General features: G+C 41.9%; 2 protein-coding genes across 2 annotated transcripts in view; one reads left to right on the top strand and one right to left on the bottom strand.

Moving 5' to 3' along the window:
• The first annotated feature begins 2,015 nt into the window (after positions 1 to 2,015).
• Positions 2,016 to 5,481, top strand: LOC125383624 (putative cyclin-dependent serine/threonine-protein kinase DDB_G0272797/DDB_G0274007). Its single transcript, XM_048402220.1, has 3 exons — positions 2,016 to 2,116; positions 3,034 to 3,289; positions 4,882 to 5,481. The coding sequence occupies exons 1-3, from the start codon at positions 2,016 to 2,018 to the stop codon at positions 5,479 to 5,481; spliced, it is 957 nt and encodes a 318-aa protein (XP_048258177.1).
• Positions 5,482 to 11,020: 5,539 nt separating this feature from the next.
• The window catches only part of LOC124141401 (uncharacterized oxidoreductase MexAM1_META1p0182-like), a 31,110-nt gene continuing 25,427 nt past the window's right edge, over positions 11,021 to 16,703 (bottom strand). The window contains exons 7-9 of the mRNA XM_048402338.1: positions 15,786 to 15,822; positions 13,344 to 13,404; positions 11,021 to 12,201 (exon numbers count right to left, since the gene is read on the bottom strand). Of these exons, the coding sequence (XP_048258295.1) occupies positions 12,034 to 12,201; positions 13,344 to 13,404; positions 15,786 to 15,822 (266 nt within the window). The 3' untranslated portion in view covers positions 11,021 to 12,033. The remainder of the gene's footprint in view (positions 12,202 to 13,343; positions 13,405 to 15,785; positions 15,823 to 16,703) is intronic.

The raw sequence follows: 16,703 nt of genomic DNA, 5'->3' as shown, positions 1-16,703 counted from the left end.
AAAGAGTCAAAAACAAGTTGATCAGCCTCACAAATAAGTTGATCAGTCTCACAAACAAGTTGATCAGCCCCACAAACAAGTTGAGCAACCTCAAATACAAGATGATCAGCTCCACAAAACAACTTGATGAGCAGAACAAAGAAGCTGATCAGCCCTTCAAAAAGGTGATCAGGCTCACAAACAAGCTGATCAGCCCTACAAACAAGTTGATCCGCCCCAAAAACAACCCCAAAAGCCTCACAAACAAGTTGATCAGCCTCACAAACAAGTTGATCAGCCCCACGAACGAGTTGATCAATCCCAAAAACAACCTCAAAAGCCTCACAAACAAGTTGATCAGCCTCACAAACAAGCTGATCAGCCTCACAAAGAACCTGATCAGCCCCTACAAAGAAATTGATCACCCTCACAAACAAGCTGATCAGTCTCACAAACAATCTCAAAAGCCTAACAAACAAGCTGATCAGCCCCACAAACAAGTTGATCAGCCTCAGAAACAACCTCAAATGAGTCACACACAAGATGATCAGTCTCACAAACAAATTGATCAGCCTCACAAACAAGCTGATCAGCCTCAGAAACAACCTCAAAAGCCTCACAAACAATTTGATAAGTCTGACAAACAAGCTGATCAGCCCCACAAACAAGTTGATCAACCTCAAAAACAAGTTGATCAGCCTACAAAACAACATCAAAAGCTTCCAAAACAATTTGATCAAGCCCATAAACAAGTGGATCAGCACAACAAAGAAGTTGATCAGCCCCAAAAACAACCTCAAAAGCCTCACAAACAAGTTCATCAGCCTCACAAACAAGCTGATCAGCTCTACAAACAAGTTGATCAGCCTCAGAAACAACTTCAAAAGAGTCACAAACAAGATGATCAGCCTCACAAACAAGCTGATCAGCCTCACAAACAAGCTGATCAGCCCTACAAACAAGTTGATCAGCCTCAGAAACAACCTCAAAAGAGTCACAAACAAGATGATCAGCCTCACAAACAAGCTGATCAGCCTCACAAACAAGCTGATCAGCCCTACAAACAAGCTGATCAGTCTCACAAACAACCTGAAAAGCCTCACAAACAAGTTGATCAGCCCTACAAAGAAGTTGATCAGCCTCACAAAAATTTGATCAGCTCAGAAACAACTTGATCAGCATGAGAAACAAGCTGATCAGCCCCACAAACAAGCCTATCTGCCTCACAAACAAGTTGATGAGCCCCAAAAACAACCTCGAAAGCCTCACAAACAAGTTGATCAGCCTCACAAACAGGCTGATCAGCCTCACAAACAAGCTGATCAGCCCTACAAACAAGTTGATCAGCCTCAGAAACAACCTCAAAAGAGTCACAAACAAGTTGATCAGCCTCAGAAACAAGCTTATCAGCCCGAGAAACAGGCTGATCAGCCTCACAAACAAGCTGATCAGCCTCACAAACAAGCTGATCAGCCCCATAAACAAGCTGACCAGCCCCAGAAACAAGCTGATGAGTCCCAAAAGCAAGTTGATCAGCCTCAGAAACAAGTTGATCAGCCCTATATACAAGTTGATCAGCCTCACAAACAATTGATCAGCCCCACCATCAAGCTGACCAGTCTCACAAACAAGCTGATCAGCTCTACAAACAAGTTGATCAGCCTCACAAACAAGCTGATCAGCTTCAGAAAGAAGCTGATCAGCCCTACAAACAAGTTGATCAGCCTCAGAAACAACCTCAAAAGAGTCACAATCAAGTTGATCAGCCTCACAAACAAGTTGTTCAGCCTCACAAACAAGCTGATCAACCCCACAAACAAGTTGATTATCCTCAAAAACAAATTGATCAGCCTCACAAACAAGCTGATCAGCCCCCACAAACAAGCTGATCAGCCCCCACAAAGAAGTTGATCAGCCTCAAAAACAACCTCAAAAGCCCCACAAACAAGCTGATAAGTCCCAAAAACAAGCTGATCAGCCTCACAAACAAGCTGATCAGCCCCATAAACAAGCTGACCAGCCGCAGAAACAAGCTGATGAGTCCCAAAAGCAAGCTGATCAGCCTCACAAACAAGCTGATCAGCCCCACCAATAACCTCAAAAGCCCCAGAAACAAAATGATCAGCCCTACAAACAAGTTGATCAGTTCGACAAACAACCTCAAAAGCCTCACAAACAACCTCAAAAGCCTCACAAACAAGTTGATCAGCCCAACAAACAAGTTGATCAGCCGCATAAACAACCCCCAAATCCCCCAAGACAATTTGATCAACCCCATAAACAAGTTGATCAGCCCAACAAGCAAGCTTTTCAGCCCCACAAACAAGCTGATCAGCATAACAAACAAGTTAATCAGTCCAACAAACAAACTCAAAAGCCTCACAAACAAGTTGATCAGCCTCACAAAGAAGTTGGTCAGCCCCGCAGACGAGTTGATAAGTCTCACAAACAAGTTGATCAGCCCAAAAAACAAGTTGATGAGCCCGAAAACAACCTCAAAAGGCTCAGAAACAAGTTGGTCAGCCTCAGAACAAGTTGATCAGCCTCACAAACAACCTCAAAAGCCCCATAAACAAGCTGATCAGCCTTACAAAGAACCTCAACATCCCCACAAACAAGTTGATCAGACAACAAACAAGCTGATCAGCCCGAGAAACAAGCTGACCATCCCCAGAAACAAGCTGATCAGCCTCACAAACAAGCTGATCAGCCCCACAAATAAGTTTATCAGCCTCACAAAAAGCTCAAAAGTCTCACAAACAAGTTGATCAGCCCAAAAAACAAGTTGATGAGTCCGAAAACAACATCAAAAGGCTCAGAAACAAGTTGGTAAGCCTCAGAAACAACCTCAAAAGCCTCACAAAAAAGTTGATCACGCTCACAAACAACCTCAAAAGCCCCATAAATAAGCTGATCAGCCCCACAAACAAGCTGATCAGCCTTAGAAACAACCTCAACATCCCCACAAACAAGTTGATCAGACAACAAACAAGCTGATCAGCCCCAGAAACAAGCTGATCATCCTCACAAACAATTGATCATCCACACAAACAGGCTGATCAGTCTGACAAACACGCTGAACAGCTCTACAAATAAGTTGATCAGCCTCACAAACAAGCTGATCAGCCCCATAAACAAGCTGACCAGCCCCAGAAACAAGCTGATGAGTCCCAAAAGCAAGTTGATCAGCCTCACAAACAAGTTGTTCAGCCCCCAAAACAACCTCAAATGCCTCAGAAACAAGTTGGTCAGCCTCACAAACAAGTTGATCAGCCCCACAGACGAGTTGATAAGTCTCACAAACAAGTTGGTCAGCCCAAAAAACAACCTCAAATGCCCTAGAAACAAGTTGGTCAGCCTCACAAACAAGTTGATCAGCCTCACAAACATCCTCAAAAGCCTCACAAACAAGCGGATCAGCCTGAGAAACAAATTGATCAGGCTCACAAACAAGCTGATCAGCCCCACAAACAAGTTGATCAGCCTCACAGAAAAATTGATCAGCCCCACAAACAAGTTGATCAGCCCCACAAACCACCTCAAAAGCCTCACAAACCACCTCAAAAGCCTCACAAACAAGTTGATCAGCCCCCACAAACAAGTTGATCAGCCGCATAAACAACCCCCAAATCCCCCAAAACAATTTGATCAACCCCACAAACAATTTGATCAACCCCACAAACAAGTTGATCAGCCCAACAAGCAAGCTTATCAGACCCTGAAACAAGTTAATCAGTCCAACAAACTCAAAAGCCTCACAAACAAGTTGATCAGCCTCACAAACAAGTTGATCAGCCCCACAGACGAGTTGATAAGTCTCACAAACAAGTTGATCAGCCCAAAAAATAAGTTGATCAGCCCCAAAACAACCTTAAAAGGCTCAGAAACAAGTTGGTCAGCCTCAGAAACAACCTCAAAAGCCTCACAAACAAGTTGATCAGGCCCCAGAACAAGTTGATCAGCCTCACAAACAACCTCAACATCCCCACAAACAAGTTGATCAGACAACAAACAAGTTGATCAGCCTCACAAACAATTGATCAGCCCCACCATCAAGCTGATCAGTCTCACAAACAAGCTGATCAGCTCTACAAACAAGTTGATCAGCCTCACAAACAAGGTGATCAGCCTCACAAAGAAGCTGATCAGCCCTACAAACAAGTTGATCAGCGTCAGAAACAACCTCAAAAGAGTCACAATCAAGTTGATCGGCCTCACAAACAAGTTGTTCAGCCTCACAAACAAGCTGATCAGCCGCACAAACAAGTTGATTATCCTCACAAACAAATTGATCAGCCCCACTAACAAGCTGATAAGCCCCACAAATAACCTAAAAAGCCTCACAAACAAGCTGATCAGCCCCCACAAAGAAGTTGATCAGCCTCACAAACAACCTCAAAAGCCCCACAAACAAGCTGATGAGTCCCAAAAACAAGCTGATCAGCCTCCCAAACAAGCTGATCAGCCCCATAAACAAGCTGACCAGCCCCAGAAACAAGCTGATGAGTCCCAAAAGCAAGCTGATCAGCCTCACAAACAAGCTGATCGGCCCCACCAATAGCCTCAAAAGCCCTAGAAACAAAATGATCAGCCTCACAAACAAGTTGATCAGCCTCACAAAAAAACTCAAAAGCCTAACAAACAAGTTGATCGGCCCCATAATCAAGTTGATCAGCCCCACAAACAACCTCAACAGCCCCACAAACAAGTTGATCAGTCCACAACCAAGCTGATCAGCCTCATAAACAACCTCAAAAGCAACACAAACATGCCGATCAGCCCCACAAACAAGCTGATGAGTCCCCAAAACAAGCTGATCAGCCCCTAAAACAAGCTGATCAGCCCCACAAACAACTGACGAGTCCCAAAAACAAGCTGATCAGCCCCTAAAACAAGTAACAGAACCAGAAACAACACCAGCACCAGAACCAGAAACAACACCAGCAACAGAACCAGAAACAACACCAGCAACAGAACCAGAAACAACACCAGCAACAGAACCCAGAAACAACATCAGCACCAGTACCAGAAACAACACCAGCAACAGAACCCAGAAACAACACCAGCAACAGAACCAGAAACAACACCAGCAACAGAACCCAGAAACAACATCAGCACCAGTACCAGAAACAACACCAGCAACAGAACCAGAAACAACACCAGCAACAGAACCAGAAACAACACCAGCAACAGAACCCAGAAACAACATCAGCACCAGTACCAGAAACAACACCAGCAACAGAACCAGAATCAACACCAGCAACAGAACCAGAAACAACACCAGCAACAGAACCAGAAACAACACCAGCAACAGAACCAGAAACAACACCAGCACCAGTACCAGAAACAACACCAGCAACAGAACCCAGAAACAACATGAGCAACAGAACCAGAAACAACACCAGCAACAGAACCCAGAAACAACATCAGCACCAGTACCAGAAACAACACCAGCAACAGAACCAGAAACAACACCAGCAACAGAACCAGAAACAACACTAGGAGCGCCACAAATATCAGCAGCCCCTCAAGCAACATGAGCAGCCCCAGACAGAACATCAGGAACACTGTGGGGCGTGAGGCAATAAACACTTATTCTCACAAAAATCTGGGTTTAATTCATGTTCTATATTTTGTTGTGACCAACTCCTTGTGCAGTGCAGTGTGCTGGTAAGTATCTAATCAGATGACATTGTTCTTGATCGACGTGTAGGCTATCGTAAGATCTATGTATTCATACGCACGTTTGGTGTGAATAAACTTGTTCATTTTGAGGTATTTACTAAAAATAAGACACCTGATTTCTACGTTATTTTGACTATTCAGAATCAAGCATGTTTCAGTATCATGGTAGATGCTAGAGTATCATGGTAGAATGTAACTTACAAAACATGAATATATATTTAACAAAAGTGCAACAATACCCACTCACTTAATCCATAGGAAGGGCAATATATGGGCTGATAATATTTGGAATGAACATCAGATATTAAGAAGGGAACAGCTTGAGGAAAATAACAAGAGCAACATCGCAACAGCAACAGCAGTCCCACAAACAACATCAACAGTTTCACAAATAACATCAGCAACAGCCCACAACAAACATCAGCACAAAAATCAGCATCATTAACATCAGTATCCCCACAATCACATTAAAATCAGATCTTAGCGCTCTCTATTGCTAAACAAAGATCTGAGGACATCCCATTACGGGTCACGTCAGAACGACCTTTCATCCAACCAATCAAAGCGTTGCTTACCAGATGGTCGAAGTGAAAGTCGGAATGTGTTTTCAAATCATACTATCTCGAAAACCTTAACACGGGGTTGTACGACGTAAATTGTAATAAAAAGGTAAATTGTAATACTTGCAGCAAATTGTAATAATTTTGACGTTAATTGTAATAACAACGTAAATTGTAATAATATTTGACGTAAATTGTAATACGCAAATTGTAATAAAAATTGACGTAAATTGTAATAATCTCTACTTGCGGTAAAATGTAATAAATTCTTACGTAAATTGTAATATCCTTACTACCGTAGTGTCCAAGACGCCAACTGACTAGAAATGATCTTTGTCAGTTGAGCTTGCGTTTCACATGTACAATTCGAGACATACTGTGAATGATGACAAACGTACAAAACTGTTAAGTTAGGGATGGTTGGTATAGGCTTTATCGTACAATCGTTATTAAAGGGTGGTGTCAACATCGATAAATTTAATTGACTGAAAGATCCATCCTCGGGTTCAAAATGAACACAACCGTATATTTGACAAATAACTTAATTGTGACATATTGTTCAATACTCTTACAAGGCTATTCAAGATGTTTTTTGCATGACTTGCTTCAACAGTACGTTGACCAGTTCGAAACGACTGAACGCGTGATGACGAAGGGTACAAACACAGGCTGGTCAACCAGTGTGTCGATTTGCAGTGGAAACGCTATACGAGTTGATAAGGAGTACATGATCCTTTTCTTAAAACAAACGAGGGAATTTAATCATATTTATACAATTCATTTTATTTTGACGAAGAATTCAAATACATCAAATGAGTTGACAGATCCGTGCATACACAAATAACATCCGGTATCTTGTACAGTTTCAAAGCGTATACGAATCATCATAAAATTCTTGCAATCAATTGCTGAAATATGTCTGCTTGTATCAAAATAGAAAGAAATTGAAAATTTATAATGAAAATATGTTTGTCACTAAAGTAAATTTTCTCTTTGACCTTGAAACGTACTTGAAGATCATTAAACTCGACAATCGTTGGTGGATTGCGCCAAGAAACCTTAATGCGAAATATATACGTACAATAATCCTCTGAAAATTAAGAGGATTAAAGTAATTTGGGCTTACATCAAGCACTGTAATAACATACTCTCTTAAAATTCCAATGAAATGACTGGTGACTTACCAAAAAGTCAAATGATATTTTGCTCCGATTTTTTTACCTAGTTCTAATTGCCCACCCTTATCACTTTTTTCTGAAATTAAGTTAAAACATCTAAAAAATTTGAGACTGCAGATATGTCTTCAGAGGGTATTTCATACACTATGTAACAACTATTTTACCCCATTTCAAATTTGGTTTCATGCTGAATCGCTCTTTTCAACTACTTCTAACAAACTTTAAATGCAAGGAAAGCATCCCAAACATATACATTGTGTTAATAACCACGTCCAGTGAGTTTATATATATATATATATATATATATATATATATATATATATATACTAGTGTCCAAAAGAAACGATACCACCTGTTTGCAACGACATAAAAGAAAAACTAAACAATGCAGAAGTTTAGGATTGGTGTTATGCTTTTGAGAAATCCTTTCACAACATCTGTACAAAAATTTCATTTCAATAAAATCTGTACAACCAATATGACAAGCCTTTAAAGATGGCTGGGGTCGAAAATGAACATTTCGTTTGAGCACTGATCACAGAAACAACGGGAAATGTCACACCACACGTCTCAAAGTCAAGTCAGTAGCGGGTATATCCACCGTGAGCATCAATACATGCCAGAACACGCCTACGGACTGATGACGTCAAACGTCTGATGACGTTGGGAGTGATGCGTTGCCATTCCTCGAGGAGACATCGTTCCAAGTCCTGGACGTTGACTGGAGGCACACGGCGACGTCGGATTTGCCGATCGAGGTGGTCCCATAAGTGTTCGATGGGATTCATGTCCGGTGAACATGCGGGCCATGACAAAACCTGTACGTTGGCGTTGGCAAGGAAGTTCTGTGTCAATCTTGCTGTGTGTGGCCTTGCATTGTCATGTTGGAAAATGAGTTCACGAGGCTGTTGCTGAATAAAGGGCACCACAACAGGCCGTAGGATGTCATCAAGATAACGCTGTGCATTCAGGTTTCCACGAATTACGACAAGCATCGTTTTGACGTCACCACATATGCCACCCCAAACCATTAACCCTCCACCTCCAAACGGCCGGACCTGTTGGATACAGTTAGGCGCCAAACTTTCACCAAATCGTCGGTATACAAGCTGCCGTCCATCGTTTCTGAAGATGAGGAATCTGCTCTCATCAGAGAACATAACACGTGCCCAGTCCCGCCGTTGCCAACGTCGAACTCGCCTGGCCCAGATCAGTCTGTTGTTCCGGTGTCGAGGCGTCAGGAGCGGTCCGCGGTAGGGATGACGTGGCCGGATACCATACTGCCGTAGTCTCCTGTAGACGGTCTGTCGACTGATCCTGTGTCCCAGTGCTGTAGCCGCCGTGGACGTCGCTGTTACGATGCGGTTCCTCAGGTGTAATACCCGGATATAACGATCTTCACGGGGCGTGGTTACTCGTGGTCTTCCACTCCTGGGCCTGTCTGACGTCTGACCTGTCTGACATAACCGCTGCATCAACCTGGTGATAGTGATGCGTGCGCAGCCCAACCTTCTGGCGACGTCGACGTGTGACGCTCCTTGTTGGACCATTCCAACGGCTCTCTCTCTCTCGATGGCTGTCAAACGTGGCATATATTGTGTTCTTTTTGTTGCTGTGATATCAACGTGTCTGATCAGCCGTTTTATACAGTTTTTCTGCACGTGCAGAACATGCTAGAGAGGGAAATGTCACTTTCACGAAATTTACGTTTTTTCCCGGAAGTGATCACGTGTTCCCGGTATTTTTTATCGACTATGCTGTGTTTGGGATGTGCAATACGAATTGGCATGTTTTCATACTTGACAATTCACTTAGTAAAAAACAATTTTGAAAATAAGTTGGTATCGTTTCTTTTGGACACTAGTTTATATATACAACAATGTTCGATATATCAAGTTTCAAAAAGTTCTCACACCCCACACTAAGTCATATTTAATGACGATTATACGATAAATGCTGTTCCAAACTTCCCTAAACAGTTTTGTACCTTTGTATATATATGTACTCCAACTGTTCGGAGTACAGTAAAACATTTATATATATATATATATATATATATATATATATATATATATATATATATATATAAAGTAAATACTGTTATCAGTGTCCGAAGGCTAATAATGACGTATGGAAAAGGTAGTGGACTTGCATTAGAGCTAAAAAAAAGTGAATTGCCATCAGAAGTGGATCAATGCCTGGTTGTACCTTGAGTACAGTGGTTTTGGCTGGTACATAGTGAAAGACATTTATTTGAAGTGATGTGATGTTTGGGGCATGCTATCATCTACGTAGAAGATACTATGATCTGCGTAGAAAATACTATCATCTACGTAGAATATACTACCATCTGCGTAGAAAATACTATCATCTACGTAGAAGATACTATCATCTAAGTAGAAGATACTCTCATATACGTAGAAGATACTTTCATCTACGTATATGCTAGTATCTTCTACGTAGATGATAGTATGTCATCTAGATACTATCGTCCAATAACATACTTTCATCTACGTACATGATACTGTCATCTAGAGTATGAAGAAGTGCAGTCATATATGTGATACCAATGACATAGAGCTCACATTTACTGTCATTACACACGCACTCACGCACGCACACACACACACACACACGCACACACATTCACACATAAACACACACACATACATACACACCTGTGTGTATGTGTTTGTATGTATGTGTGTGTGTTGGTGTGTATGTTTGTGTGTGTGTGTGTGTGTGTGTGTGTGTGTGTTTGTGTGATGATGAGGGCATAGTATCGGAGATAAATATAATTTGGTTTCTTAGTTAGTCACTATTCTTTTCATTGGAATGTTAAGAAGGTATGCTATAATTTCAATATTTTATTACAGTGCTTGATGTTAGCTGGAATTTTTTTTAATCCTCTTAAACCTCCAGAGAAGAATATCCTCTGAGGTATTTTTTGTCCGTATATAGGTCACAAATTAGTGATAACTTATGAAAAACGTAATCATCTGTTTCGAAAATTATGTACCGCATTATACGTTAGGTACCAAATTTGGTATCAAGGTTGCTTGGCGCAACCCACCAACGATTGCCGGGTTTAATGATCTTAGAATACTCTTCGTATAAGGTCAAAGAGAATATTTACGTTAGTGACAAAACCCTTTTCATTAAAGATTTCCCATCCTTTCAATTTTGATCAAAACATATATTTCAGCAATAATTGATTGCAACAAAATTTTATTATACATTCTGATGCTTTTTGAAACTCAACAAGCATAGTCGCCTTTTACGGCAAGCATTGGTTGCTGGAGCCCTATTCTATCCCGGATCTTCACGGGCCTATTCAACCCCGGATCTAAAATGACGTCGTATCCTTTCATGACAGGATGCTTGCCGTAAAAGGCGACTATGCTTGTCGTAAAAGGCGACTAACGGGATCGGGTGGTCAGGCTCGCTGACTTGGTTTATGCATGTCATCAATCCCAATTGCGCGGATCGATGTTCATGAAGTAAATAACTGGATTGTCTGGTCCAGACTCGATTATTTACAGACCGCCGCCATATAGCTGGACTGTTGCTGAGGGCGGTGTTAAGCAACAAACAAACAAACAAAACAAACAAATGGAATGACTTCAAATTTCCCTTTATGTCAATCGGTATTCCAATGTATTTACTGTTTAACAAAGCATTCACCAATAGTCCAGCTACATCACGATGGCCTATACGTAATCCAGTATATGCCCACATCATCAACACGCTCAGCTGTCGGGGCACAATAACACACAAATGGGCCGATCACTGGATTGTCTGGACAAGACTCGATTGTTCACAAACTGTCGTCATGTGGCAGGCGTACTGCTGTGGTGCAACACACGCTTACTCTCACAAAGATCTGGGTTTAATTCCCAACGTGTGTACAATGAGTGAACCCAACCTCCGGTGTTTAGTTTTGTAATGTTGCGGAACCGTGAAGATACGGGATAGAATAGGCCTTCAGCAACCCATGCTTGCCGTAAAAGGGGACAATGCTTGTCGTGAGGGGTAACTAACGGGATCGGGTGGTCAGGCTCGCTGACTTGGTTTGATGCATGTCATTGATCTCAATTGCGTGGATTGATACTCATGATATCAATGAGAGGATTGTCTGGTCCAGACTTGGTTATTTACAGACCGTCGTCATATAGCTGGAATATTGCTTTGTGCGGCGTGCTGAGGTCGTCATCTGTGTGACTTTTAATCCCCAAAGAACAGCTTTAAAGATTCAGCTCATAGTGTCGAGGTGGAAAACATCTTTTCAAACTATGGTATATCTTTTTAATTCTGTATATCTCAGAATAAATCATGTCTCAATATTTTCTCAGAACTATAAGTCAAAGAAGCTGTGCTTCTCAGAGTAATGTTTTAGTAATGTAAACTTTAGAATTGGGAAGATTTTCTACGTTATGTATGGTTTGAATAAACCTCTTCAGATTTAACTCTGTTCTACTTTGCTAGCCGGTGACTTCTTTTCCCCACGTCATTACATACTAGTAAGCGGTATATAAACTCATTTTTGTCAATTTGACCAGTGGCCTTGCGTATTTGGTAGTACACAATCTGCAGACAGTGGAGGCAAATATAAGTCCTTTGAATCCGAATTCTTATGTAGAGATGGGTGGTGTGGTCATTGTCAACCCGCCATCGGCCAAGATACATTCCCCTGTTATGAAGGCTGCTTTTTCCGAGGCCAAGAAGGCAACAATGTGTCCCATTTCCTCTGCCGTAGCCGTTCGACCAATTGGCGTCGCTTTAATCATGGATTTTTCCATCTGAAACAGAGTGAGTGAGTGAGTGAAAGAGTGTCGTGGGCTTTGGTCTCTTTGACTAAGGGAGATAACTCCAGCAGGACTCCCATCTATCTAAGTCATCTGATGTCTTCAGTACAGGCTTAAAGCCATATGGCCAGAAGATAATAAATTTAGGACTGACAAAAAAAATTAAAAATATGTCGTGATCAGAGAATACAAAAGGCGCTGGTTCTATACAGATGGTTCTGTCCAAGGGCGTACGTTTCGGCCCTCAGATGGTAGCTCAGGGTGATGACGGACGACAAAACTCAGGGGTGAAGTTTAAGACAACAGCAGCAATGCTTATTGATGATGGGTGGAACAGGTCGAACAGGTAGATGTTGATAATAACGTGACAGAACGCACACCGGGACCGAGTGGCCAATGTTCCTTGGTGGGAACACCAGCTCTGTCACTTACACAAATCGATCTCTGCCGCATCTCTTTTATAGACAGGGGTATAACATAACGTGTTGCAAGGTCATTGTCCCGCGAGTATGTATACACGTAAGATCCGGCGACGTAAGAAGGTGTTAACTGACATTGATAGATAGAGCTGGAGTTTAAGGGTCCTGCCTGGAGGGGGCTTATGATAAGAGGGGATACGCCGAATATTGTTTGAATATATTAAACAAAGGGCATAGAATTTCGGTGCACTTGGAAAAATATAGAACCAATTAGGTATTTAAGATAAATGAAGCCTTAAATAAAAGTATTGAAATAGTTTGCACTGGGACAGTTCTAACACAAAGATGCTTCACATCACATGTGGTTATTCTGGGTTAAGAATAAATCATCAGTGGGTTACACTTGTCGTAAGAGGCGTGGAATCGAGGGGTCAGACTCGTTTTTTTTGTTGATAGGGTGTCGTACATGAATGGTGTGGGAAGTTGCTCGTGCTATCAATAACTGGTTTCCATGACATTGGTTGGTTTGTTGTTTTACGCCGCACTCGGCAATATTCAAGCTATATGACGGCGGTCTGTAAATGATCGAGTCTGGACCAGACAATCCAGTGATTGACATCATGAGCATCGACCCACGCAATTGGGATCGATGACATGCATCAACCAAGTTAGCGAGTCTGACCACTGGTTTCCATGACAGATGTGGTAGGTAATTACCATGGCACTTTCTTCTTTGTTTAACTGCCCAGACATTATTGAAGTGGGTACGTGGCCTGGTCTGAAACAATCAAACCAACAGTGTAACACAATCATAGTGAATACAACAGTCAAAATAAACACAACAAGGGCAGTGAATACAGCAATCACAGTGAATATAACAGCTGCAGTGATACAGCAATCACACTAAACCAAGTGAACAGTTATCAGTATATGGAATGATCGCAGGAAACCAAGTATGACGTACCCAGAATACTAAAAAAACAACCGTAAACGGAAAAGACATATTTGTTAATCAACATTGTAATTACGTTTGTTTGTTTGTTGTTTAACGCCGCACTCAGCAATATTCCAAATATATGACGGTGGTCTGTAAATAATCAAGTCTGGACCAGACAATCAAGTGTTTAACAACATGTGCATCGATACGGAATCGCAATTGGGATCGATGAAATGCATCAACAAAGTCAGCGAGCCTGACCACCCGATCCCATTAGTCGCCTCTTACGACAAACATAGTCACATTTTACGGCAAGCATGGGTTGCTGAAGACCTATTCTATCCCGGTTCTCACAGGCCTATTCTACCCCGGATCTCCACGGGTCTTGTAATTACAAGAAGATTCAGATGTCTAGAATGACGTCGTATCCTTTCATGACAACTGAGCCCACCAAGTTTGTTTTGGTTTTCTGTTTGTTGTTTAACGGCGCTCTCAGCAACATTCCAGCTATATGACGGCCGTCTGTAAAGAATCGAATCTGGACCAGACAATCCAGTGATTGATAACACGATCTACGCAATTGGTTCGTTGGTTTGTTGTTTAACGCCGCACTCAGCAATATTCCAGCTATATGGCGGCGGTCTGTAAATAATCGAGTCTGGACCACATAGTCCAGTGATCAAAATCATGAGCATCGCTCCACGCAATTGGATTGGTTGGTTGGTTGGTTTGTTGTTTAACGCGGCACTCAGCAATATTCCAGTTTAAAACGGCTGTCTGTAAATAATCGAGTCTGGATAAGACAATCCAGTGAATAATATCATGAGCATCGATCCACGCAATTGGGATACGATGACATGCATCAACCAAGTCAGCGAGCCTGACCACCCGATCCCATTAGTCGCCTTTTACGACAAGCATAGTCGCCTTTTACGGCAAACATAGGTTGCTGAAGATCTATTCTACCCCGGATCTTCACGGTTCCCGCGCAATTGGAATCGATGACCACCCGATCCCGTTAGTCACCTCCTACGACAAGCACAGTCGCCTGTTACGGCAAGCATGGAAAGCTGACGACCTATTCTGTCCCAGAACATTCACGGGTCACCTTGTTTAACGACTGATGGTAATTACCTTCGCGTAACTAAAAGACCATGCCCCGAGTTGATTAACTGGTTTTGCTCATGTGTTATATAACTACATGCCAATTCCAACTTCTTGCGTGATGTCCAACACAATATATATGGAGTTATTACGTTGATATTGTAAAAGCGGAGACCCGTGAAGATCCGGGGTAGAATAGGTCTTCAGCAACCCACGCTTGACGTAAAAGGTGACTATGCTTGTCCTAAAAGGCGACTAACACGATTGGGTGGTCAGGCTCGCTGACTTGGTTGATACATGTCATCGTATCCCAACTACGTAGATCGATGCTCATGTTGTCAGTCACTGGATTGTCAGGTCCAGACTCAATTATTTTCAGACCGCCGTCATATAGTTTTGATATTGCTGAGTCCGGCGTTAAAGAACAAACAACAATGTAAAAGTGGAAGACTTGTGCGATACCTGCTTACGTTATACAGAACATGATTAATGCTTGACCCCTATAAATGCATATTATGAAACTAACACCCTGTAAATAGTAATGAACACCTAACGAATACTGGACATGTTGTAACGAAGTTGAGTGTCAAGTTTTCACTAACCTTGCAACCTGATGAATCGAAACACATGAATATACAAGTGATAGAAAACATGCTGCATATTCTCAGCTTATTATAAACTGAACTCAAATAAATCTAAGTAAATGTCAGTGAGTGAGTTGGGTTTAACGCCGCTTTTAACACTATTACAGTTATATCACGGCGTGTCAGCTTAATGTGGGAGGAAAGCCCGAAGTGATTCAGGTCTCAGACGTTTACCACTTTGGTGAAACCCACGAGGACGGGTATGGTGCTGATAAACCTAGAAACATAATCGGTGCGAACCGGGATTCGAACCCACAATCATAGGTTTCTGGCGTGCCCAAGGGACGCAACTCTGCACAACGAAACGCGGCGCCTTAGACGACTGGGCCACCCGTGCCCCCCCTAAGTGAATGTAATTTCCATCAATATTAAATATCCACCCTGATCAAACACCATCCACACACCGACATACACGGTCATACACAAAGGCAATATTACTTTCTTCATAAGTATTGCCTTTCTCATTATACTCACTGGACTGCATTAACGCGAACCCCCTGGGAAGCCATTTCTGTGGAAAGAAATAACGATGTTTGTATTTTGTTTGCTTTTTGATAACACCGTTTATCAGCATTTATTTTATGTGGATACGACGGTGCCGACTAGATGATCCACTCAGTTCCCTTGAGCGATAGGCATAGGTCGTTGGTGACCAATTCTAACCTGGATTCCTCACAAGGTACATTACCACGTATGACGCCTCTTTTAAATGCCAAATCTTCTGTTCTGAAGTGTTCGAGGAATTATTGACAAAAGCTACCGCTACCTATATGTTAATACATATCGAGTGATTATTTTGGTTTAACCCAACTTTGATATTTCAGTTATACCAGCATCTCAGTTTAATGTAAAAGGTAAGCCCAAAGTCAGATGATGGATTTTTTCCCCAAATGAAATTTTAAGTCCTTTTTACCACTTTGGTGAAACCACGGGTACGGTGCTGACAAACCTTGAAACAAAATCAGGGTGAACAGGGTTTCGAACCCAGTATCATAGGTTGCTGGCGTGGCCAAGGGACGCAACTCTGCACTGCGAACTGTGGCGCCTCAGACGACTGGGTCATGCGTACCACCTTATGACCTTGTAACTATCAAACTTAACTATCCATAGTGACAAAATGTATGAGTATAAAGCAAAGCATTGTGCAATAAAGACATAATGGAGATAGAGGTTGGAATTTTAATTTTGGAATTAAATTACAAAAAGGTAAATTTTAATATAACGGTATATGGAAGTTATATCGAAGTTTTTGAGATGTGCCATTTCAGGGAGTGTATTTATATAGAGAGCGGGTTGTTCGATAGTAAAAAAGGGCATAGCTTTCATTTTTAAGGTTTGAATGTCAGGTTCAAACCGACAATTATCGGATTCTCGCACGTCGAAAGTCTGCAC

The sequence above is a fragment of the Haliotis rufescens genome, unplaced genomic scaffold (assembly GCF_023055435.1).
Source record: "Haliotis rufescens isolate VD_foot unplaced genomic scaffold, xgHalRufe1.0.p SCAF_25, whole genome shotgun sequence".
Taxonomy (NCBI): domain Eukaryota; kingdom Metazoa; phylum Mollusca; class Gastropoda; order Lepetellida; family Haliotidae; genus Haliotis; species Haliotis rufescens.
Note: the sequence above shows the minus strand (reverse complement) of the source record. Positions and strands in the feature narration are given on the sequence as shown.